This window comes from Diabrotica undecimpunctata, chromosome 7 (genome assembly GCF_040954645.1).
Source record: "Diabrotica undecimpunctata isolate CICGRU chromosome 7, icDiaUnde3, whole genome shotgun sequence".
In the NCBI taxonomy this organism is placed as follows: Eukaryota; Metazoa; Arthropoda; class Insecta; order Coleoptera; family Chrysomelidae; genus Diabrotica; species Diabrotica undecimpunctata.
In genome coordinates this window covers 22,810,892-22,835,903 of record NC_092809.1, presented here as the reverse complement: position 1 = coordinate 22,835,903, position 25,012 = coordinate 22,810,892, and the positions used below count along the sequence as shown (strand labels likewise).

General features: G+C 32.6%; 1 protein-coding gene across 1 annotated transcript; it reads right to left on the bottom strand.

Annotated features, from left to right (window-relative positions):
• Positions 1-1,694: 1,694 nt before the first annotated feature.
• LOC140445062 (uncharacterized) lies at positions 1,695-24,066 on the bottom strand. The gene is made up of 3 exons (XM_072536854.1): positions 23,714-24,066; positions 16,715-16,867; positions 1,695-4,166 (listed from the first exon to the last, which is right to left on the bottom strand). The coding sequence occupies exons 1-3, from the start codon at positions 23,763-23,765 to the stop codon at positions 3,931-3,933; spliced, it is 441 nt and encodes a 146-aa protein (XP_072392955.1). The 5' UTR covers positions 23,766-24,066; the 3' UTR covers positions 1,695-3,930.
• Positions 24,067-25,012: the final 946 nt, after the last annotated feature.

Sequence of the window (25,012 nt, the reverse complement as noted above, 5' to 3'; positions counted from 1 at the left end):
AATGGATGAGAGGTTGAGAGAAAGGAGCATACGCTACGAGGCTTTCCATCATGAACGTTGGGGCTTGCTACTCCAAGTGAGTGGATGAATGCTGATCTTTTTTTAGAAGTAATGAAGCATTTATAAAATATTCTAACAGCTCTAAAGAAAATCCATCGTTTTAATCTATGACAATCATGAAAGTCATCTTAGTATTCGTGTTCTTAATTTGGCCAAAGACAAGGGAGTAACAATTCTAACATTTCCTCCTCATTCCACAAATAAGATGCAACCACTAGATGTGGGGGTATTCAAAGCATTCTCAACATATTATAATGCATCTGTAGATACCTGGATGATGCAACATGTAGGTAAGCCTTTCATCATATATGAGGTAGCTGAGTGCGCCGGCTTTGCTCATGAAAAAGCTCTCATGAGCAATATTATAAATGCATTAAATAATATGAGTCAGAAGAGTATGAAATTTCGTATCTTCGAAAACAAACCGAGGGTAGCAGCAAATTTGTATTTCCCAATATTTCAAATGAAGCTATTGTTGCTTCAAAAGATAACAAGCTCATCATGCCACCCCAATTCCTTGTGGGCACACTAGCCAACAGATGGCTTCTTTTACGTTTGAGATAGATTTTGGATTAATGGACATTAGGTAGATACATACCTAGATATTATATTTTTATGTTTACTCATTTTTTTATGTTCTGTATCTTTTTTTGTTTATTTTGGAAGTGTCTTTTGTGTTCATAATAAGATTTTTTGACATGCTAGATTATATATTTTCATTTATTTTCCGTCTCACTGTTGGATTTAAAGTGTCTCACTGTAAGGCATATGTGTCCTAAAGTTAGACACATGCACCTATATATATATATTCTTGCAAAAAAAATATCAAACTTCAATGTTACAAATATTTCACTTGAAGAGAGATTAATATAAATGTCAACGCCTATGCTGGAGTTTAATTTTTCATTTTGGATGGATAAAAACAAAATTACACTAAAATAAAAAAAACTGTCTTGGCTCCCTTACGGATCTTCTAAGAGTACGATATCGTTGGAATTGAAGAGGAATGGTCTTAAATATCGAAAGCGGTGTAAGTGCCCAAATACTCTGAAGCGCAGCTCCTTCGTATACCAAGACGCTGTCGTCAACTTAGGCGGGTACATTTTGCCAATGAAAAAATTATATATACTCAAATATATGAATTATTAATGCATTTTTCACATCTCCCTAGGAGTAGGTACTTAATCGTTTGCATTGTATGTTCTTGTATACCTGAGGATCAATCTATTGACGACCTGTGACGGTCAATCAATTGTATTATTGGTCGCGATATACTTAATTTTTCTATTATTGTGGTTTGTAACTATTTGTGGCTATAAATAAATACTGGTTCTCTATATCTTTGTCACGTCGCAATTAATTTTGTGGATATTAATGATTTATTATAATTAAATGTATGTCTATTAACTGTATGATTTTAATTGTTTTAAATAGAGTTTTATATACATAGTATTGTTACGTCTTAGTTGTTTATCGTAATATGAGAGAAACCAGCCGGTTCTAGATTGAACATGTATATTCATACTCTCTTTCTGATGGCCTCATATGTTATATAGAGGCCATCGTTTGTGCAGAAAGTAACACACATTCTATAGGAAACTTGGGAAAATCTAGGGTTCCTGTTAAAAAAATAGTACTTTTTTAGTTATTTATTGTATTTCATTAGGTTTCACAAATATGAACATAGGCTAATTGAAACAATTAACATAAACTCTTATACAAACTCAACGTACAGAGAACTTATCATTATTATTTCCATTTGTAAAGATTGTACAATTGTATTAAATAAGCTTTACATTTGCGGAAGTAAATGAATTACAGTTTATTCTAAGTTATAAGTAATATGTATATACATAATGGAAGGAACACTTGAAATGTAAAGATTGTATAATTGTATTAAATAGGCTTTACATTTGCGGAAGTAAATCAATTACAGTTTATTCTAAGTTATAAGGAATATGTATATACATAATGGAATGAACACTTGAAATGTAAAGATTGTACAATTGTATTAAATAGGCTTTACATTTGCGAGTGTAAATGAATTATTTTGTTCATATGAGGTAACCATTAAGTCGAGTATTAAACAATATACTTATCTGCTATATTTATTGGTAATACATTTTTAATTGAAAATAAGTTAGTTTTTATGTTTCCATCCACCTTTGGAAATCGTTCTCAAAATACAAATTATGAAGAAAGAAATGGGTGAATATAACACAAAGACTGTATAAAGAAACACAAGTGCAAATAAAGTTAGGTAATGAAATAACAAAAACAATCACCCCAACAAAAGGCCTCAAACAAGGATGTGGTCTCTCACCTACACTTTTTAACATATATATAGATCAGGCCTTGAAAAGATGGTATAGAAAATGCGGAACAATGGGCATACCAGTACAAGAGAATATATTACATTTACTACTTTTCGCAGATGATCAAGTCATTTTTGCACAAGATATGGAATATATGATAAGGAAATTAAAGGAAGAATATGAACTTTGAGGACTCAAGATAAATATGTGCAAGTCCGAATACTTATGTATTGGACCCGAGGTTGCAGATTTGAACTTAAGTTTAGAAGAAAAGACTATTAAGAGTTGTAAGGCTTTTAAGTATTTAGGGTCAATGATTAGCCGAGATGGTACTTGTATGAAAGATATAGAAATGAAAATAGCATGAGGAAAACAAGCCACAAGAGCACTTCATGGAGTGATATGGAACAACACTCTAATCAAAGAAAACAAAAAGAGGATCTTTCAAAGCATAGTGATGAATATTACCCTATATGGAGCGGAAGTATGGCCAATGACAACAAGAATACGAAATAAAATAAGAACAGTTGAACTGGACTTTATGAGAAGATGTCTACAAATCACAAGAGCGGATAGAATAAGAACGGAGGAAATATGGAACAGAATGGAAGTCAAATGCTCAATTACAAAAAAGTTGGAAAACAGAGCCCTGCAGTGGTACAGGCATGTACAAAGAATGCCAGAGCATAGGTGGCCGAAAAGAATATTAAACTGGGACCCGCCGGGAAGAAGACGGAGAGGAAGACCTGCTACAAGATGGAAAACATACGTCGGAAATGCTATGATAGATAGAGACCTCAGAGAAGGCGACTGGGAGAATAGAGTGCTGTGGAGGACGAAAACGGCGAACTCATAATGGGAAAAGCCGAAGAAGAAGAGAAGAAGAAGAAATACAAATTATTATAGAACGATTTCTGAGGTGGAAATCGAAATGGTGAATGTAACCTATTTTTAATTAAAATTGTGGTTCATCAATATAGTTGATAGCATAGAATTGCCATATCAATATGTGTACTAATTTCTAATTTTTACTTTTAAAATTTAAAATTTTTAATACCACATTAAGCAAGGAGTGTTCTAAATACACCAAAACTAATTAAAAGTAATTATGACTTACAATACAAAAATATAAAATGCTGCTCTTAAAACGATTTACAGTTCGTATATCAAAACTATATTTTTAATCCCATCACGTTAAATAAAATCATTAGGTTATTATATGTAACCCTTAAATATAGCTAAAATGGATTATATTTTTTTTCTGTTCTGCGCAATAGTTTTTGGTTGAAATTAAAAAGTTTCGATCACTTATATAGACTTTGTATTTTTTGTTTTAAAAAAGTTTTAAAAAAATAGTATTTTTATGATTAAGTATTATTAGCATAAATTTCATAAATGCTTCAAAATATAAAAATTACAGCCATGACTACACATAAATTACTATATTGTGTATCTACTGAGACATCGAAAACATTTTAATAGCATCCCTTTATTTTTTCTATAAATAGCTTAAATGTATTTGAGTTACATAAAACAACTCTAGCGAGCTTTACATTTACAATAAGAAAACCATTGCAGACAATACAAGGCCGATAAAAGCAAATCCAGTGAGTTTTGTAGCCGAATTGCATTTATCCGTCTCACAAGTTTCACAGCCCAATACTTGCAGGCTATCGGGATCGTCACTTGAAACAGCCGAAGAGAACCAACTTATTGTTTTAGCTATAGCACTACAGCCTACGGCACCGGGTTGAAGACAACCTCTAGCTATGTACTCACCTCCGCTTTTACCTAAAATAAGAATCATTTGTTTATTATCTTTTTTTGCATATAGCTATATATACGGTGTAGATAAAAGTTTATGGTCGGTATAGTAGAATTTAACAGGATATCTAACATAATATATAAAATCATATTTTCAGCGAATAAACAAAGATATCAATCATATTTCCCCTTGGTCTCCCCTCCACATTTCTCATAGACGCCCACTAGTGAGACGATTATTTCCGATCCAGCTTATACCTAAGAAACAGCGACAAGTTTGCCTTATTACAGATTTTAATTAAAACATTGAATTGATTCAAAAAATTGGCGATCAGTGGCGCGGTTATATTGTCATTCAAAATTGGATGATGATATTAAAAACAAATTGACACAAATACTGGTACAAAATTTCTTAAATCCATGAGAAATTTACAAATTCGCTTTATTATTTGACGAAATTGTAACCTAATTTCCAATAAAACAAGACAATTTTGGCAACATCGCCATTCATCCATCCTCTTCAATCGTAAACTACATAGGAGTCAGGTTGAACGCTATGCTATTTATTTTAGAGGTGGGTCATGTACGTTTTTATCGTTAACGAAATTGAACCGTTTTTCATAAACAAGTAACTAGTTAAATTCTTCAACTAGTTGATTGTTTAACAGTAGTTTCAAATAAGCGAGTACATAACCAAACATATTGGCTATTGTCGTTTATGAGTGTATGTATTGAAGTGAAAGCAACTAACGAACGATATATTCATTATAACTTGAAAAATAAATTAAACAACACAAATAGTAAATAGTACTTGCATTTACATAACACGTTATTATTACATCGCGAATCGTCTAAATTGACATTTAAAAACACAAGTTTTTCCACTTTCCTTGTTAACCGTGTTCTTTTTTTATTTAAAATTAAACCAGATTTTGAAAAAGAACAGATGTTACTACAATATTACAATATTTTATGAATATAGTGGTTAAGTTAGGATATACATAGCGATGGTTTTTCCACCACTGTAATGGATAGTTCCAATCTCCGTTCGAATTTTTTTTTGGGTAATATATCATCAGACAAATACATGTCGACTTCTTTTATAGCTCTCGATATAGGTGTACGTTAGATGAGTCATGTCCAATTAATTCATCAAAAATACACCATGGACTTAAGTCATCTTTATCGGTTTCTTTTTCTTGTACTGGTTGATTTTCAATAGTACAATCTTCTTTTTCTTTAATTATAGAAGTAACCAGATTCTTAACTCTTTCTTTTGTTTTTTTAGCTTTATATTTATCAGAAAATCCCTGCATTATAAATCCTTATTTGTTGTTAACGAATCTACGGTTTCTCCCTGGTAAGCCAACTAGTTGATGGTTGATTCAAAAAAACTGCGTTTTGTGTAGACGTAAACACAGGAGCAACGAACACTTTACGTCGAGGACGATTAGATGTTCTAAGAGACTACTGCAAAACTAAAAATAACATGCGACTCTTTCGGGACGGTGGACAGTCGGGCGATCGGTTGGCGTTGAAAATAAAATAACTAGGTATTCTGATTAATGAATGAGTTTCGATTTTCGACTGATCTGCATTTTCGATTTCAAATATTTATTGATAGTTCGTCAAAGGATTTATTTATTGTAAATATTCAATTAAGAGGTCTTTTTCTAGTAAAATCATTTACCTAGTATAAGAATAATAATTTTATTTTCAAAAAATGCACATTTTTAGAAGATGCAGCTTTTATGTTCCACTTTCAGAACATTGCAATGATTGAAACTTCTGATGCATTTCTGTCCGTTCCGACTACTTCTACTACAAGTACTGACATACTGCCACCGTCACCCAAGCGTCAAAAGGTGATGGATACTTCCGTTAAGAAAAAAATTAGTTTAACAAAAGATACAAATAGATATGGTTTTACTAAACCTATGCAAATACTCGTTTCATCCGTTTTCCATAGTTGAAGAACGAGCTTTTAAAAAGTTTGCAAGGTGGATTCCTGCATATAAACTGCCAACAAGAAAAACTGTGTCAGGTTATATGTAATGTTATATCAAACCTAAGCAAATTATTAGAGCACAAGTTGTTAAAGAAGTAGAAAATATCTGTATTACTATTGACCTCTGGACATCTGGAGTAACAGAGCGCATTAGCAGGACAATATTTAACCGAAAATTTAAAATTTAAAACGGTTTTATTAGGCTGCTGCCATTTTTCTGGAAACCATAATTCAGAAAACATCGCTTCTGAAATTAGTGAAATTATTAATCAGTGGGGTCTAAAAGGAAAAGTAAATTTTACAGTAACTGATAATGCCTCAAATATGGTCAAAGTTATTAAAGATGTTTTGGGATGGAAACATTTAAATTGTTTTGCTCATACGTTAAATTTATTGGTGAAGGACGCACTTAAATGCTGTCGTGCACAAATAGATAAAATAAAAAAAGTCTTTTTTTTTTGGACATTTCGACAAAAAACACATTTCAAAAAAGGACATTTTTTTCAGAAAGGCTTTTAAAGTATCAATTACAACATAACAAAGTTCCAAAACGGCCAATCCAAGACGTGGAAACTTCACCTATTACATGTTAAAAAGAATGACTGAAATTTTTTGAATTATTCTAATAAATTAAGCTGGACAGATATTCGCCCCTGTCTTATTAACTAAATATTGAGATACAAGGTCAGAAGACATTTTGGTAACTCAGTTATCGACAACAGTTCAAAAAATAACGAATCCTATGATCAGTATCATCAAAGGATTTCCACCAATTTAAATGATCTGCTGTAACATATTACTCTAAATGATAATCCTGCTACTGTAAATTTTAAAACGCCATATTTTAAGAACATTGCCTTATGTTGTTCCGGTATAAATGAACTACACTGCGAATATTTATCGCATTTTGAAATAGAATCACTTTAAGCAGCACTTCAAAAGTGTATTGCTTATGATAATCATAAAAACCAGCAACAATATATGAACTTTTAAAAAGCCAACAAACTAGAAAAGCTTTGCTCAAACAGAGACCACATAATCCAAACCAGTTTTCACGTAGTAATCATAATAATAATAGGCCCACAAACTGCTCGCCCATGCAATCAAATTACTTCAGGCCTCCATTACAGAATAATCAAAATTTAATAATACTTCACAACCAAATTTTAATTTTGCTTCTCAATCGTATAATAATAGTTCATCTAGAAATAATCAACCCCCAAATTTTCGACAAAATGTTCAACATAGAATAAATACAGAGACCCACAAACTCAACAAAACCCACATTCTCCTATGAGTGGCGTTCTAACATCCTCCACGAGAAATCACCAACCCATGACCGTTACCACTAATGGCCATCATTTCAATATTGCTGCTTGCAATAATCAAATTCATAATTCCGAAGTTAACATTAAAAACTGTGACTCCGAACAAGTAGCGGAAGAATATTTCGACCAAAACTATCAGGATTTTCCCCTAGTATTTCCCGAAGAACAACCACCTCCTGTACAAATCTGAATAATTTACAAAAATCTTCCCGGCTACCTTAGTTTGTTACGCCTATGACTCGTCTTAAAGTTCTTATAGATTCTGGAGGATCAGATACTGTAACTTCACCAAATGCTGCAAAATATTTTAATCAATCCCACATATACAAAATACCTTTCACATTAACCTCTATGAATCGTACAACAAAATTTTTCCAAAATATTAAAACCCTTTTATTATCTGAATATGGCATAAATTATCTAATTGACGCACGAATCGTAAATTGGAGCAAAGATTTTGATATTCTACTTGGAAATTATGATTTAGAACGTTTTAACTCCATACTAAATTATCAAACTAAAGCATTGACCTTAAAAAATTACAGAATTACTATGTTGAGACATTATATTACAAAATATTAGTTAACGTAATAGACGGTGAAATTCTAGTACACAGTGTAGACTTACAGAATTTTACAATACCGGAATCCATACACACAGCAAAAAACGGTTTCATTAATAACCTGACACTCCCTTATCCGATAAAATTATTAGAACCTATTCAGGTTCAAAAACTTGATGACTATGAAATTTCAACCGGACCAACGCACTTTGTAGAATCTAATATTCGTACACAACATTTAAATAATGAAGAAAAAAATAAAATACTTAACCTTTGCAGAAAATACAGAGATGTATTTTATAATGAGAAAAAGAGTTTATCTTTCACGTCAGCAGTGAAGCATGAAATAAAAACAAAAGATGAAAATCCTATTTATGTTAAGGGATATAGGCATCCTAAAGCGATGCAAGAAGAAATTAGTAGACAAGTACAAAAATTATTAGATGATAAAATTATTAGGCCATCAATTTCTCCCTATTCGGCCCCAGTGTGGGTAGTACCGAAAAAAGCTGATGCTTCAGGCAAGAAAAAATTCAGAATGGTTATAGATTATAGAAAGCTAAACGAAAATACTATCTTCTTCTTCTTCTTTTGGCATCATAACCCTGGATGGGTCTTTGCCTGTCTGGCTATGTCCTTCCATTCAGATCTCTCTTGTGCCCTTCTTCTCCATTGTCTTATGTTCATTGTTTTCAGGTCGTCTTCCACGTCATCCAACCATCTCGTTCTGGGCCTTCCTTTTTTTCGCCTTCCTATGGGCTTCCATTGTAACATTTTCTTTGTTGTTTTTGCTTCGTTTTGTCTCTGCACATGTCCCAGCCATGACAGTCTTTGACTTTTCACAAATCTTACAATTTCATAACCTTCATTTAACTCATTAACCTCGTCGTTTCTCCTGATTCTCCATGTGCCATCTTCCTCTTGTACCGGGCCATATACTTTCCTCAGTATTTTTCTCTCGAATGTCCTGAGTTGGGCTTCATCTTTTTTCGTCATTACCCAAGTTTCACTCCATAGGTTACTACGGGTCTAATCAGTGTTCTGTAGATAGTCATTTTGGTTCTTTTGTCTAATAATTTCGATGTCATCAATCTTTTATTAGCATAGTATGTACGATTCCCGCTGGAAATACGTGCATTAATTTCGCTACTTACGGAGTTATTCTGATTGATTTCTGTGCCGAGATATGTAAAGGCATCCACTCGTTCGACAGTATAGTTGTCTATTGTGATATTATTTTCATTGTCAGTTATTCTTTTAACTGTCATATACTTCGTTTTTGCTTCGTTTATTTTGAGACCTCTTTTTCTTGCTTCAGGATCAATTTGTTTGAACACTTCCATTAGTCGTGGCTTATTCCTACTAATGATGGCTACATCGTCTGCATATGCAGTAATTTGTACTGATTTGGTGTTTATATGGCCGGTTATATTGGTTTTTCTGATGACTGCCTCAAGAACTAGGTTGAATAGCATGGTTGATAGGGCATCTCCCTGTCTTACTCCCATGTTGATGTTAAACAAGGGAGTCAGTTCTCCATCTACTCTAACTGCGGCTTTTGAACCCTGCAATGTCATTTTTATGAGGCTGATGATTAAACGAAAATACTATAGACAACAGATATCCTTTACCAAAAATAGATGAAATCTTAGATAATCGAGGTAAGGCTACATATTTTACAACACTAGACTTGGCTCAAGGCTATCACCAAATCGAGATTCATCCTAACTCTGTCCAAAAAACAGCATTTTCAGTGTCACATGGTCATTTTGAATTATTACGTATGCCGTTTGGTTTAAAGAACAGCCCAGCAACCTTTGAAAGACTAATGGACAATATTCTCCGTCCTTTTGTTCACAAATTTGTCTTTGTCTATATGGACGATGTCATCATTTTTTCCAAATCTCTACACGAACATCTCGTTCACATTACTACCATATTCGATACCTTTAGAAAACATAGTTTAAAAGTTCAATTAGATAAGTCTGAGTTCCTTACAAAAGAAGTGGCTTTCATAGGGCATGTAGTAACCACTGAAGGTATAAAACTTAATCCCTGCAAAATTGAAGCCATTCAAAAATACCCATTACCAAAAACTGTCAAACAAATAAAGTCTTTTCTAGGATTAATCGAATTCTATAGGCGATTTATTCCAAATTTCGCGAAGATTACGTCTCCATTTTCCAGATGCACTCGTAAAAGTGCTGTTATAGATCCTAAAAATCCAAATTATTTGGAGTGTTTCAAAAAACGTAAACAACTCTTAACCAATGCTCCTGTTCTTCAATACCCAGATTTTGAAAAACCTTTCGTATTGACTACAGATGCTTCTAATGTAGCCATAGGATCAGTCCTATCTCAGAATAACCATTTCATTGCCTTTTATTCAAGGACACTAAATTCTGCCAAACAAAATTACTCTACAATAGAAAACGAATTATTGGCTATCTTGGATTCATGTAAACATTTTCGTGTGTACTTGTACAGTCAGAAATTTATAGTAGAAACTGATCACAACCCTCTCGTTTGGATCTACAAAGTTAAAGACCCTACTTCTAGATTAACTCGCTGGCGACTTAATTTAGAGGATTACAATTTCGAAGTTAGATACAAAAAAGGAAAAGAGAACTAAGTAGCCGATGCCCTCAGTAGAATTCAAATAAATGCTCTAAGTTCCAGTTCAGAATGCGCTGAACCTCCAGATGCAATTGTTGCTTTTGACGCTGAAAATTGTCTCGAGGAATTCGAAAATTTTCAAAATAATACTAACCCACTAATAATACTAACACACCGCCGTCGAACACCCTATCACAGGAATAGAAATATCACTCGAGCCAATTAATCTATCGACAAACCAAATTATATTTCAAACTAAATGTGCGAAATTTGAGTTGCAATACAAAAAGATTTTCAATTAACATCGATACACTGTAACCCTCACCGACAACTAGCAAGTAGAAATAGCAGATGCATTGCAAAGTATCTTAAGACCAAATCAAAAATTTGCCATTACAATACCTCATGAATTTAGACCTTTCATTTGCAATTATTTTAAAGACAAAATAAAATCCTCAGTAAAGACAATATTCTGCAATAAATTGCTAAACGATATTGAAGAAGAGGAACGACAAGTTGAATGTGTAGAAAAATATCACAGAGAAAACCATAATGGAATAGTGGAAACATATAAACATGTTTTTACTGACCTTCTATGCAAAACACGATCTCGAACTTTATAAATAAATGTAAAATATGCTTAAAAAACAAATATGAAAGGCACCCTTACAAACTTCCACAGTTAGGGCCATTACTTGGACAAAAACCGTTTGATATCTTACACATTGCAGCTGATTCGAACTGTTTCATGTAGTTGTTCCATGACGATTTTCCGTCGAGTTCCCAACTTATATTTCGTCTCGTCTTCTTTTGTCTCTACTGTAATTGGATTGTTTCCTCTCTCTGCTGTCCCTGTTTCCTCCATCTTCCATTTCCATATCTTTTCTTCGAAGGCCAACATATCGACAGCAACTTGGTTTTTAACGACGATATTCTATCGTCGAGGGCAGACATCTCAGAAGTGACTTTAGAGATTTCCAAAGAGATGTTAGCAGAAACTTTGCTTTCCAGAGAAGAAATCTCGTTAGAAACTTTGTCTTCTAAAGAAGCGATGTCGCCGGAAACTTTCGAAATATCGTTAAAAACTTTGTTCTCTAATTTCGAAATCGACGAGATGACAGCAGCATGTTTGTCTTCAAATATATAAGTTTTCGGGTCCAAACCCTCTTCCTCCAAAGCGTTATTTAGTCGTTGCCTTTTTTCCGGTAGAAGTTAATTCTCTGTACTCAAGATGTCTTCTTAAATTCGTAACTGTGAGCTCATAAATCGTAGTCATTTTCACAGTTTATTTAAAATATTCCACTTTTGACACCAATGAACTGAGTTTATTAATCTAATTTATTAAATTTATTTATTATAAAAATGTTCTAACACTTAGTTTATTAGAGTCTTTATTTAATTTATATAAAGTCTTACAATAATTTATTTACACTATTTACACGATTTTAATTTATATACTACATTTCCGCGTTACAATTCAAACTCGATACAACTATTCAGACTAACCAACAAATAAAAATATCCTCTATATATATATTAAATAGCCGTTATTCCAGAGTTCCGTAGAATTCGGCCGGCGACCCTTGAACTCTCTCGAACAGCATGGAAATAAGACAGGTTTTATCGTAGGGGAAATTACTGGAAAAATACTTATTAGAAAAACAGTTGTTTACAGTTTAGGCATGAGTAATATTTATCGTAACAATATTATGGTGATCTAAAGGATTGAGGTCAACTTTATCTAGTGTGAGTAATACTACTAAAAGTGCTGAAAATTGATCGTCAGAATCTTTAACCATTTTGACAGCTTCTATTTAGTGTTGTTTCTAACATTTATTTTGCACTTCTAACAATTCTTTTCCTCTTATACAAACGGTGACATACGAATGAATTTTCGATTGAAAGTCTGAGCAATCGTCATTTCGCATTTATTGCAAGTATGAGATTAATTTTTAATGTGGTTGCTACAAATGCCGCAAAATACTTGGTAAGCGGTGTTGAAGATCTAATGACCTAATTGACGCCCAAAAATAGCTGCATATTGCTCCACTTATAATATTTTGGTTAATTTCATTGACGCCGCCGTCGATAGCAGACTCTTCTCCACATTTAGTCGACATTAACACAGTATGTAACATGTATGTGCTATGTATTTCATAGATAAACATCCGTTCTCTTTAACTTCTTCGTAGCTTCTTCACATTCCACAGAAGTAAAAGCTGCATGGGATATATACTGCGCAGATGAAGATGTACCTTGACTTCTGCAGTAGAATCTACTTTATGATGTCTCAAAGTTGGTATTTTAAAGTGATAACACATTTTGCTTTATATCGTTGCTCGCAGTTATTGGTAAAATATTTTCTTCAGGTGTGAAAAATACATTGTCTCACAACTTCATTGTCTAGCTGCTGCAAGAATATATTCGGGCATTCTCTCAATCATTTCTTTCACTGTAACAAAATTCACACCTGTCTCTCTTTCCATTCTGTTCCTTTCTATTATCCATCTGTCGCAGTCTAACATCGTATGTGCCACAGTGTTCGAATGTCTGCATTATAGGCTTTCTTCCGTGTCAGCCTTTCCGAACCTAGAGAGGTAGGCCCTAAAACACCCGTTTCCTGTGAGCACCTGTTTTAGGAAGTAATCCAGTCGCTGGTGGTCACAGGCCACCCAATTTCTTATGTTTGGGATCAGCATCTTTGTCCACTGTACCATACCCTCCGTGTTATTCCATTCTTCTTGCCTTCTTTTAATTGACATTTCCCATTCCCGTCTTCTGTCGGCCATAGTAAGGTTTATGTCTCTTCTCTCGTGCAGCTCTTTTCTTTCCACTGCCAAAACATGCAGCAAAACACATCCAGTAATGACCAACAGGGCTGCCGCAGATACAGTCCTGTAGACGCATGCCACTCGCAACAGATTTGTTATGGATAGCCTCATTGAGCGTTACAAAATCAAATCCAAAAAGTGGTACATGAGGTTTTTTATCATATGCTTGATATGACTATTGTAAATTCCTGGCTTTTGTACCGGCGATGCCTAACTGAAAGAGGAAGTGAAATGCCCTTGAAGCTTGCTGATTTTCGAGCAGAAATTGCAAATTGTTTGTGCAAAGTTGGATGTAATCAGACTGGCAAAGACAGGAAGGCCATAAGAATTGGAAAAAGACTGTTGAAAAACAAAAAGAAAAAGTCCGCAACAACTAGTTACGTCCCGCATAACGAAATTAGGCTTGTTAAACAGTCACACTGGCCTTTATATCAAAATGTTGGACAAAGACGCAAGATACGTATTTGTACTTTATATATATATATATATATATATATATATATATATTGTTATGATGTGTTTTTTGTTTGAATGATGAGCAATGAGCATTTTTAATAATATAGGGTTTTTATCGCGGTTCTCAAAGAATTAGTTTGTAAGTACTTTTTTTAATTATCTTTATTATAACTATTATGAAACACACATATATATCTAACCTAGCCAATGTAAATTTAAAATAAACTATCTTTAAATTGATATTCTTATAAAACTAATTAAATTCTATAAACAATGTAAAATTTAAACAAACTATCTTCAAAATTGAAATTGTTATGACATTAACTAAATTATATTAACAAAATTTTGTACCTTTCTTTCACTGAATGCCTAAATGAACTGTTTTCCACTATATAGATTCTAATCATCACTGAATGTCTTCGTACTTCGGTTATCCTTGTTTTTGTGAAATTACTTTTTCCAATTATCAGCTTCTACCAATTTAAGATATAGTTTTCTTCACCAGCATTTATACACCACCAAGCAAACCAGCAAACACCATTTATATTTATTCTTCTTTTCAATATACCAATATCCAATTATTATAAGTTGATTTATACTAATCTCCAATCATAATATAATTTTAATTCCTTCCAATGTCCATCCAATATTCTTCTAATATACTTTTATAATCTTCAATAATTATTTGTGTATAATTATAAATGTGCATTAAATATATGCATAATTTTTAATCTTCATTTAACTCACTATATTAGACAATTTGACTATTTGTACTTGATTCACTGACTCCAACTAACTTTCATATTTCTTACTAAACTTTTCTGACTGACTTCTTGAAAATTCTGAACAATTTACTTCACTAACTAAATGTGTCTACTAACTTTCATAATGAACTGGCCTGACTTCTGACTAAAAACTGCCATCTTGAATCCAAATCACGGGTATTTATATCTTTTTGGATATTCTAGAACCATCTGGTAAGAGATCATGTTCCAATTTGTTCTATTAAATACATGTCTGAATTTTCTGGAACAAACCATTTCGCAAACATGGCCATCTCCGGTGATCCAGAGAATTCCATTCTTTTCTATTAATAATTTTGTTGACATTTAGGCTTTTCAGATCAGAATAAACATTTAAATCATTAAATATATATAAATTAAACATTTTAAACTAACATTATTATTATAACCCCACTTATATTCGTATTATGATTAATTTCTATCTGTCAATTTACTGTATAGTTGGTTGCCTATGCACATGGCTCACTTAAATATATTTACAACATTAAAATACAACTTTTTACACTTATTATATGCTAATTTATTAAAAATGCCCTCACATAAATATATTTTTATTAAATTCTCTAGTATATAACTTCTTAAAATAACCAAATACTTGTTATATCTAAAATTATCTAGTATATAACTTACAAATTCATTTTTTAAAACAATATCATTTCAATATATATATATACGCTGCTCTACATGTGGACTTTATTTTTGTCTCATTAAAAACAATAACTGTTTTCAAAGTTTCACACTACTTAGTTATTATGAATTATTATAAACGCTATGTATCAATGCTACAATCATTTTTTTTATAAAGGTTTTTGATTAACTAAATATTTTATATGGTTTTTATACCTCCATATACAACCCAACACACACAAATATATTTTTTTTTGTGAAAATACAAAAAATCGCGCATTATAAGGTTTGAGGCCATGGAATCATAGCCTCAAAACATTATTATTGTTTCAACTACCACCGTCCACCGTTATTTCGCCGGGTCGGTAGTAGCATAGTCGCCATGCTGAATGTCACGCCATTTATGGTTGGACATTGCCAATCTAAATTTTGGTTATGCTAATATTTTTATCATATCGACTATCATAATTTTATTTGCCGCGACTCTGAAGAGGGGCGTCGAAGACTGATTAAACACTCACATAAGATACTGTTACGATGACTCATAAAACTGTAAACATATTATTTCTAATTCTATTCTATTCTAGTAAGTTCGCCGCTCAGCTGAAAAACCTGTTTGCCAACCTGACTTTTCGAGAAGATCGCCGCCCGAAATCGAAAGGATTCTCCAATAAGTGTATTTTATATTTAAGGAGGGAATTTTGTTGAAAACGTTTAGTTCTAGTTCTAGTTTTGAATATCGAGTTTAAATTGTAAGCCGGAAGTAAATATTGTGAAATAAATTAGTGAATATCGTAATAAAGACTTTAATAAACTTGTAAGTGTTAAATGTAGAACCTTTGATAATAAATAAAGACAATGAATTAGATTAATAAAAATACTACAATACGAAGGCATGATGTGCTTCGTCGACCGGGACCACTCTTTCCAAATATTTTTTAACTAAATAGTGTGCCAATTACTGGTTACAATTAAACTGGTTATAATAATGTACAGATGAGAATAATCAACATCACAAATATTGGAGGGCACAATTTATTTATAGGCACACTTACTGTAGTAAGTATCACAATGAGATACTTAATTCATTCATAAATCAAGTTGATGAGAAAGTGTAAAACGGGTAGTATTGATTATGTTTTATAATATTTATTATTTTAAATATATTATTTTATTATTACATTTTTTTGTATCATCTACATTTGCCCTGCTCGCGATAATTACTTTTTATCTGATTTTATTGCATCCATAAGTAACTTTCTGTTACTTACATTTAAACTATATTTAATCTCACTATAACCTCAGTAAAGGGATAAAGGGCTACATATAATAAAATCTACTTACTTTTAGCCGTTATTTTATAGCATTTTGGCGAAAAGAGAGCGTCCAAAATTCCTGCTGTGGTACATTCTTCTGTATTCTGCAGGAATGACGTAAGACCCCATTTACAGGACGTCTTATCTTGTGAATTACAACTGTAACATTGTAATCCATAAGCTGAAATCATAATTTACATATTATAACAATGATTGTATATAGCTATGCCGATTAAAGTATAATAATAACAAAATATAATAAGTATAATAAAACTAATAGGCTATACTATCGACTATATGTAAAGTCGATAATAGTATAAAAGACCCGGTTTCAGATAACAATGGTTTACCTGAGGTACAAGGTCTTAACAATGGTCCAAGTCAGATAAATTTAATAATATTTACGACCGCACTAATTGAAGTCAACCATTTTCTGCTAAACAAACTTTAAAATGTAAATGCAAAGAATATAGACGCTTATAAGCGTCTATATTCTTTGGTAGAAGTATAGAGAACGTTCCAGTTAAGTTAGCTACAAATGGAGGAATTTTTTGTATTGACAGTGTTGCCATATCGTTTTAATAAATCGCGAAAGAGCATGCGATATATAATTTAATTAAACATGGAAAATATAAAATGGTAAAATAACAAGAAAAATAATATATAAATCACTATAAATACTAAAGTTAGAAAGTGAATATGATATAATGATTTACTTTTTTATTATCTTGCAATCTGGCAATTAGTGTTTTGAAGGTTTTGACACTATTCCCAAATTTAACCACTAATCTACCAAATGGCAATTACAATTTTTTTTCTAATAACTACTGCAACTAATATCGAACGAAACAAATATTCATTCGTTCGTGTTTTATGTAAATTAAAAACAAGTAATACCAGATTCCATAAAATAATATAATAAAAATGTCTATTTCAAAGCGGCAAAAGTATAGATGGCTATTGTCATTGATGGCTATAGTATAGAATGGCTATTGTCAACATTTGTAACGCTACCAAAAAAACGATCTGCGAAAACGTGCGAAGATTTCCGAACTATCAGTCTTATGAGTCATGCACTTAAATTTTTTCTTAAAATCATACATGCCAGAATTTACAAGAAATGCGAAGAAAATGTCGGTAAAATGCAATTCGGATTCCACAATTCCATGGGTACACGTGAAGCACTTTTCACCTTACAAGTCCTACTTCAGAGATGCCGCGATGTCAGTTGTGATGTCTATATTTGTTTTATTGACTACGCCAAGACATTTGACCGTTGTCAGCACCAGAAGATGGTCACCGCACTACAAAGAGTAGGATTGGATGAGAAGGACATTCGGATCATCCTGAATTTATACTGGAACCAGCGTGCTCAAGTCAAGGTCGAAGACCAGCTGACCGACCAAGTGAAGATCATGTGAGGAGTAAGGCAAGGATGTGTGCTATCGCCGACTCTTTTCAATATATACTCTGAGGAGATTTTTAATGAAGCCCTCACAAACCTAGACATGGGAATCCGAGTGAACGGTGAATACATCAATAATATCCGCTACGCCGATGACACTGTGTTACTAGCAACCAGCCTAAACGATCTGCAGGCCTTACTAGACCGAGTGCGAACTGTGAGCGTAACATACGCACTGAACCTTAATATTAAGAAAACTAAATTCATGGTTGTCAGCCGTACAAATTTAGATCCCGGGGCACTAATGGCAGGTAGCGAAGAGATCCAGAGAGTCGACAGATTCACTTACCTCGGAACTACCCTCAACGTACAATGGGACTACGATCAAGAGATTAGATCCAGAATTGAAATGGCACGGTCTACGTTTATTAAGTTGAGATCCTTGCTGTGCTGCAGTGATCTCAGTTTGGGAACCAAGATGCGGATAGTGAGGTGCTACGTTCTTCCAGTGTTACTATATGGAGTTGAAGCCTGGACACTGACGCAAGCCACTGAAAAACGAATCGAAGCCTTCGAAATGTGGATATACAGAAGGATACTAAAAATATCTTATGTGGACCATGTCACCAAGGTTGAGGTCCTACAGCGCATGACAAAAGAAAAAGAAGTGCTTAATTTAATTAAACAACGTAAGCTTGAGTACCTCGGCCACGTGATGCGGAACGAAGAAAAATATCGAATTCTTCAACTCGTTATGCAGGGTAAAGTATTTGGCAGAAGAGGACCGGGACGCCGTCGTATCTCGTGCTTGAAAAATCTCCGACAATGGTTTGGGATGACCTCAGCGGAGCTGTTTCGCAGAGCAGTCAACAAAACCATGATAGCCTTGATGATCGCCAACATCCGGACCGGATAAGGCACTGAAGAAGAAAAGTATAGAGAAAGTGCCGATGAGGTTGGCTATAAACGTTATGTCAAATTTGTGTTTGCGGAATTGCCATGTCCTTATTATGTATATGTTTTATGCCTCAAATAGGCTTTGAAACAGTACATTTTTTTATTATATTATTTTATGAAATCGGGAATTTTTTAAAAATTTTTAAATTTATATGAAACACGAACGAATGAATATTTGTTTCTTTTGATATTAGTTGCAGTTAGTTATTAGAAAAAAAATTATAATTGGCCTTTGGTAGATTAGCAAATAAACTTGGCAATACTATCAAAATTTTGAAAACACTAGTTGCCAGATTGCAACAGATATTTAGCAGATTTCAATTTTATGACTATTTTCTTATAATTTTGGGATGAAATGGTACCTGAATAGCGTTTTGTTAATGTATTAGCTAGTTACTGGAACTTGTTCAGATCGTTATAGTGAAGTCGTTTTACCCTGTCGTATTTCGGATTAACGCTCGAAAAATAATTTATGACTCTAGTTACAGCCACTCGGTTATGCTTTCCTTTTTCTACCTGCTTTGTGGTACCGAACCTCCTACTGGTCGGCTGTAGTACTTGAGGATAAATCAGCGCTACCAAAACAATTTTTTTATAAATCGTGAAAAAACGCAAATTGAATGCTTTGTGATGATAATTTATTGAAAAAACTTTTATAATTTTATTTCAAATAAAATTGTCTCGAGGAGTGCATCCATTCCTTGCGGTCGCATAACTGGATAATTTTAGTTGTTATGCAAGATGGTTCTATCAAATGCTATTCGAGTACTAGTGCGAGTAATGGCAAAAGATATATTATATTGCATGCAGGAAATACATAAGGTTTTATACCCAATGCTAGTCTTATATTTTCTTCGACAAAAAAAACTTATGATTACCACGGAAATATGGACGCCGATATTTTTGAACATTGGTTTGAGGAAAAATTATTAAAAAATCTGGAAAATCCGTCATTAATAGTCTTAGACAATGCTTCGTATCATACCAGAGAGAAGGAAAAGTTTCCCAGAAGCAGCTAGAAAAAAGAAGACTTAAGAAAAGTCGGAGCAAAATATAGAACACGAACATCTAGTTTTAAAAGCTGAATTATTAAATAAGTGCACAGAACACATTACTGAGAAAAAATTTGTCGTTGACCAAATGGCACTAAAATATGGTCATGAGGTCCTAAGACTACCACCATATCACTGCCAGTACAATCCAATTGAATTGGTGTGGGGCATCACTAAAAACTACTATGATAAACATGCATGTAAGACCACTGACGAAGCCAGCGTTTTACAACTCTGGCAAGATGCACTAAACCAAGTCAATGAGAAACAATGGCGGAAATGTATTGAGCATACTGAAAAAAAAAATTTTAGAGTCATATGAAATAGAACAAGTTATTGATGAAGTAAGATTCAGATGAATCGGATAGCGAGTCAGATAATGATGATACCTGTCCATAGATTAAGACGCAGATAGAAAAATTAACACAAAAGAGTACCAACCACCAAAAAAAACAAAAAAAAAATAAAACAAAAACCGCATGCAGGAGAGAGCCGGAGGCACGCCGCACGACGCTGTTGAATGCAAGCACCAAAACAATTAGATTAGCAAGTAAGGTAGATTAAGGACATGACTGGACGAATGACTGGGTATTAGACGACGGATAAAAGGATTCGATGCTTGCTCTCGACTGCACTTGGTGCAGAAAAGGGAAAGCAAGTATCGGCACACACAACCATCATTAGATCGCTGAAGAATTGCTTTGACCGGTAGTGATAAAGCCAAATGGGCTAACCTACCACTTAAATGTAAATACACGGAAATCTCCCATTGCCTGACGGGGGATACCGCGAAATAGTCGAGACCTGGCTCCAAAGACCAGGGGGTGGAGGAAAGCCGGGGCTGGTTGTACCGCAGGAGGACAACCTACCTCGGTGGGTTTGGGAAGGTGTGTGTGGGAAGTAGGAATAAGTCTTTGTTTTATATAGATATATATTTTTATAGATATATTCATAAAATATATAAAAATAAAAATATAATACAAAATTTTGAACACCCAGTATTAACATTGGCAAACTTTTTTATGCTTAAATAAAAATAGAGTTTAGTACACGCTAAAAAGAATTTTTTTGTCAGCATAAATATTAACCACAATATTAATTTTTGAAGTTGCATGTGTAATATGAAAAATTTTTCAAAAACTTTAAATATCTCAAAAACGGCTATTTTTTCGAGAATGGTATCCCAATAAAAATCGATTCAGAATTTTACGTAGATTCTAAAAAAAATAACAAAAAGCACAGTTTCTATTTAAAATAAGAAACTTAATGGCGACTTCCGGTACAAGCGGAAGTGCTAAAAGAACGCAAATATTTAAAAAATGAAGAATGCTTTGCATAACCCATTATTCCAAGTTTGCAGAAACCAGTAACGACCAGAACTTTGAAAACTTTTAACCAACATGTTGCGTGAATGACCCTGTATATTTCATACTCAATGTTTATCAATTTACATTATGATATTCAATTATTATAAAACATAATACAAAGTTATTTTATTAAAAAAATCCCTAATGTCGTATTATCAAATTAAGAAAACCGTACATTTTTAATTTGAGAACCGCTGACTACCTGAGGCAAATCTGAACAGACACTTTTATTACTTATGCTACAGGCTTAAAAATAATGCCTACAACAATTGTTGGACCAGAAAGGGTGTTAAAAATGTACAAGAAATGCGGGAAGTACGTTTTAATATAAGCGATTTAAGTTTCATAAGTGCGTTTGACGCTTTAGTGTGGTGCGTAATTTGATTAAAAATAGCATTCTTAAATTAAAGTTAATTTTAATTATAATAAATTAAATTTAAATTAATTAAACTTCTTTTAAAAACTTAAGAAGAATGTTTAGTAACATTAATTAATATAATATCGCATATATTTCGTGATTTATTTGTGATATGGCAACACTGCCAAATTGAAATCTGTATGTCATTTGTAGCTAACTTCATCGGCACTTTCTATATACTTTTGCCTTCAAAGCATATTTAGGGCATAAAACCATCGAGCAAAAAGACAAAAGATGGAATGTAAAGGTAGTGGGGGCAAAAATATTGTTAGACAGGAAATGCAGGAAATTCTTGTTTAAGAAATCAAATTTAGTTGGGTTATGTTATTGCTGATGTTATTGTTTATCCCAACTGTCACATGAAAGATTATTTGTACTTTCTATTGAAGTTTTTTAACAATTGTTTCACATTTTAGACTATTATTGTTATTATTTAATTAAAACTTTATTATGTTCTAGTGTTAAAAAAAGTGTATTATGTATTAATATTATGTAATATTAATATTATGTAATATAACAAATAAATAGATAAATTAGAACCCCTACACCACTGTATGATTATTGTAAAGTGTCATGAAATTTAAATTTGGCACATTCGCATTTCCTGATATGTCCGCCATCAGAGGCCACTTTTTTGGTCTCCTTTTCATAACGATTAGATTTCCTCTTTTGTCTTTTTGCTCCATGCATAAAACATATACACAACAAGGACATGGCAATACCGCAGACTCAACTTTGTGATTTACTGAAGTTTCATTTGTAGCTAACTTAACCGCAACGTTCTTTATGCTTATTACTTGTATTGTCCCAAAAACTTGTACAGGTATCCCCAACAAAGTTATAGTAAATAGGTACTCGTTCTAAACATTTATTTATTAGATCTTGAAAATATTTAGTTGAATCAAGTATATATTTGATATTTTAGCGAAAATATTAGCAGTATTAGATTTGCATTATTTTTTTATAATAGGTTTTAAACAAGAATGTTTAAACTGGTTCCTGTAAAGTTTGTTGTTTTGGGGTTACAAGGAAGGCTAGAAATAGCTAGAATAGCTTTTAATAATAACGATATCTAATATGAAAGCATTGGACATCGTTATTTTTTAATTATAATACAATTATTATTATTATTATGGTTCTAATTATAGATTTCCTTACAGGAAAAGTACCTACTAATTTACGTAAAATCTCTGCACATAAGTAACATGATTTTCATTTTAACTTGGCAAAATAAAAAAAAAATCCAAAGAAATTAAAAAAAAGAAACAGTGGAAACGGTATGCGAAAAAAAAGGACATGCATGTGCCAGTGAGAATATGAAAATACTTCACTGACAAAACTCGTCATAAGTTCAATAAAAGAAAATCTAAGTATAATGTGATGGGTTTTTCCTAAACGATATCAGCAAAAACTATTATGCTACAAACTGAACTAATATCATAAAACAGTTGTTTCCCAATTAATAAAATAGGGTGTGGTAACATTTCATCCTATGCGAAATGGCGCCAAAAGTAAATGCACATCAGGGAAAAAATTTATGACCTATTTTCAGAGAGGGTGTAAAGTCAGCATATACCTACACAGTTAGTAAAACTATTTAGATAGACAGTCTTTCCACTAAAGATGGTTGAGTATAATTCATAGGATATATTTCTTTGTAGCATTGTAACGCAATTACACTTTTCCATAAAAACTTTACTAGAAAAGTTTACTAAAATATTATATTCTCGAAATGTTTCTATTTTTTTAGTTTTATTGCATTAATGTAATACACTATTCAAAAATATATCTTTAATCTCACTTTCTTAAAATATATTTTGCATCTTACCTCCATTGATTACTAAAAGAACTGTAAAAACAGTTGCTAATGTGAAAGCCATATTTCAGATTTCCGTTCCGTGCAGATTTCACTTTTTAACACCAATCCTTGACCGTTTAGATTTATAAAATCACGTTAGTTAACTATACCAGCATATGAATTAAGCGAAAATTACCACTAACCATAAGCACACTACGTCGACAAATTGGTATAAATTAAATAAAAATAACTACGTCTGTCGTCTAAGCTCTATAATAGGATGTGGATGGCTTCCCTACTCTCTAATCTAGGGTCACAGTATATGAGTCATAAGATCACGTATCGCTAAAGTAAAGAATCAGTAGGTTCACTCTTCAGTTCTTCACTATGCCGCCGGTCCTTTGTTGTTCATGTTTCATTTTTTTCACGCGCATTTGTTCCACGCGCAGATAAATTCCAGCGTTTGTTACACTGCTCAATATAATTTTTAATACACTGCTCGAAAATAAATAGGAAAAGTGTGACTCTTAGCGACCTAAAATCGAATTAGATTTTCGGAATAATGAATACTTTCCTAAATTTAGCCTTTACGAAGCTCTCGTCAATTTAAATAATTACTACTGATTGTCCTTCAAAATGTATTATGTTGACTCCAACAGATTGGATTAATCGAATATTTAATTTTTTGTATTCATTAGAAAATCACTCTCTATTCACTGTTACTGGTGAGAAATCTCATAAAACGAAGAACTGATGTCGATAGAGCTAATGAGGAAACTAATTTCTTTAGATGAAAAAATAATAATACATTCGAACTATAAATTATATTTTGAGGATTTCAATTTTACAATACCAGTTATAATAAAAATAGCATTAAAAAAAAACAGAAGTAGCGAACTATGAATACAAGTTAGAACAGAAAATAGATAGTTCAACAATCACAACTTATTAATAACAAAATAATGAAATGAAAAAATTAAATTTAAGAATGGACATCATATTCAAAATTGCTTAAAGTGTATTGAATTCAATCCTAAAAGTGGCAAATCAGAAGGATATCTACATAGTATACCAAAAGGTAACTTACCTTTTGAAATGCTTCATATTGATCACTATGGGCTGTTAGATCCTTGTAATTGGAATAAATATGTATTTGAAGTTGTTGATGAGTTTACTAAATTTATTAAGTTCTATCCTTACAAATCAACAAATACACAATACTATATACAATACTATAATTGGCAAAAACATTTTGCCAATTATAGTGTCCCTAGCATTATCATTTCAGACATTACCCCTATGAACACGTGCTTATTTAATGTTATTCCT

What these genes read in the sequence shown, in the direction of transcription:
- LOC140445062 (XM_072536854.1), bottom strand. Translation starts at nt 23,765, where the DNA reads ATGGCTTTCACATTAGCAACTGTTTTTACAGTTCTTTTAGTAATCAAT. An exon ending in TCTTTTAGTAATCAATGGAG is followed by an intron (nt 16,868 to 23,713) that starts GTAAGATGCAAA and finishes TTATGATTTCAG; the next exon opens with CTTATGGATTACAATGTTAC. An exon ending in CTATAAAATAACGGCTAAAA is followed by an intron (nt 4,167 to 16,714) that starts GTAAGTAGATTT and finishes TTCTTATTTTAG; the next exon opens with GTAAAAGCGGAGGTGAGTAC.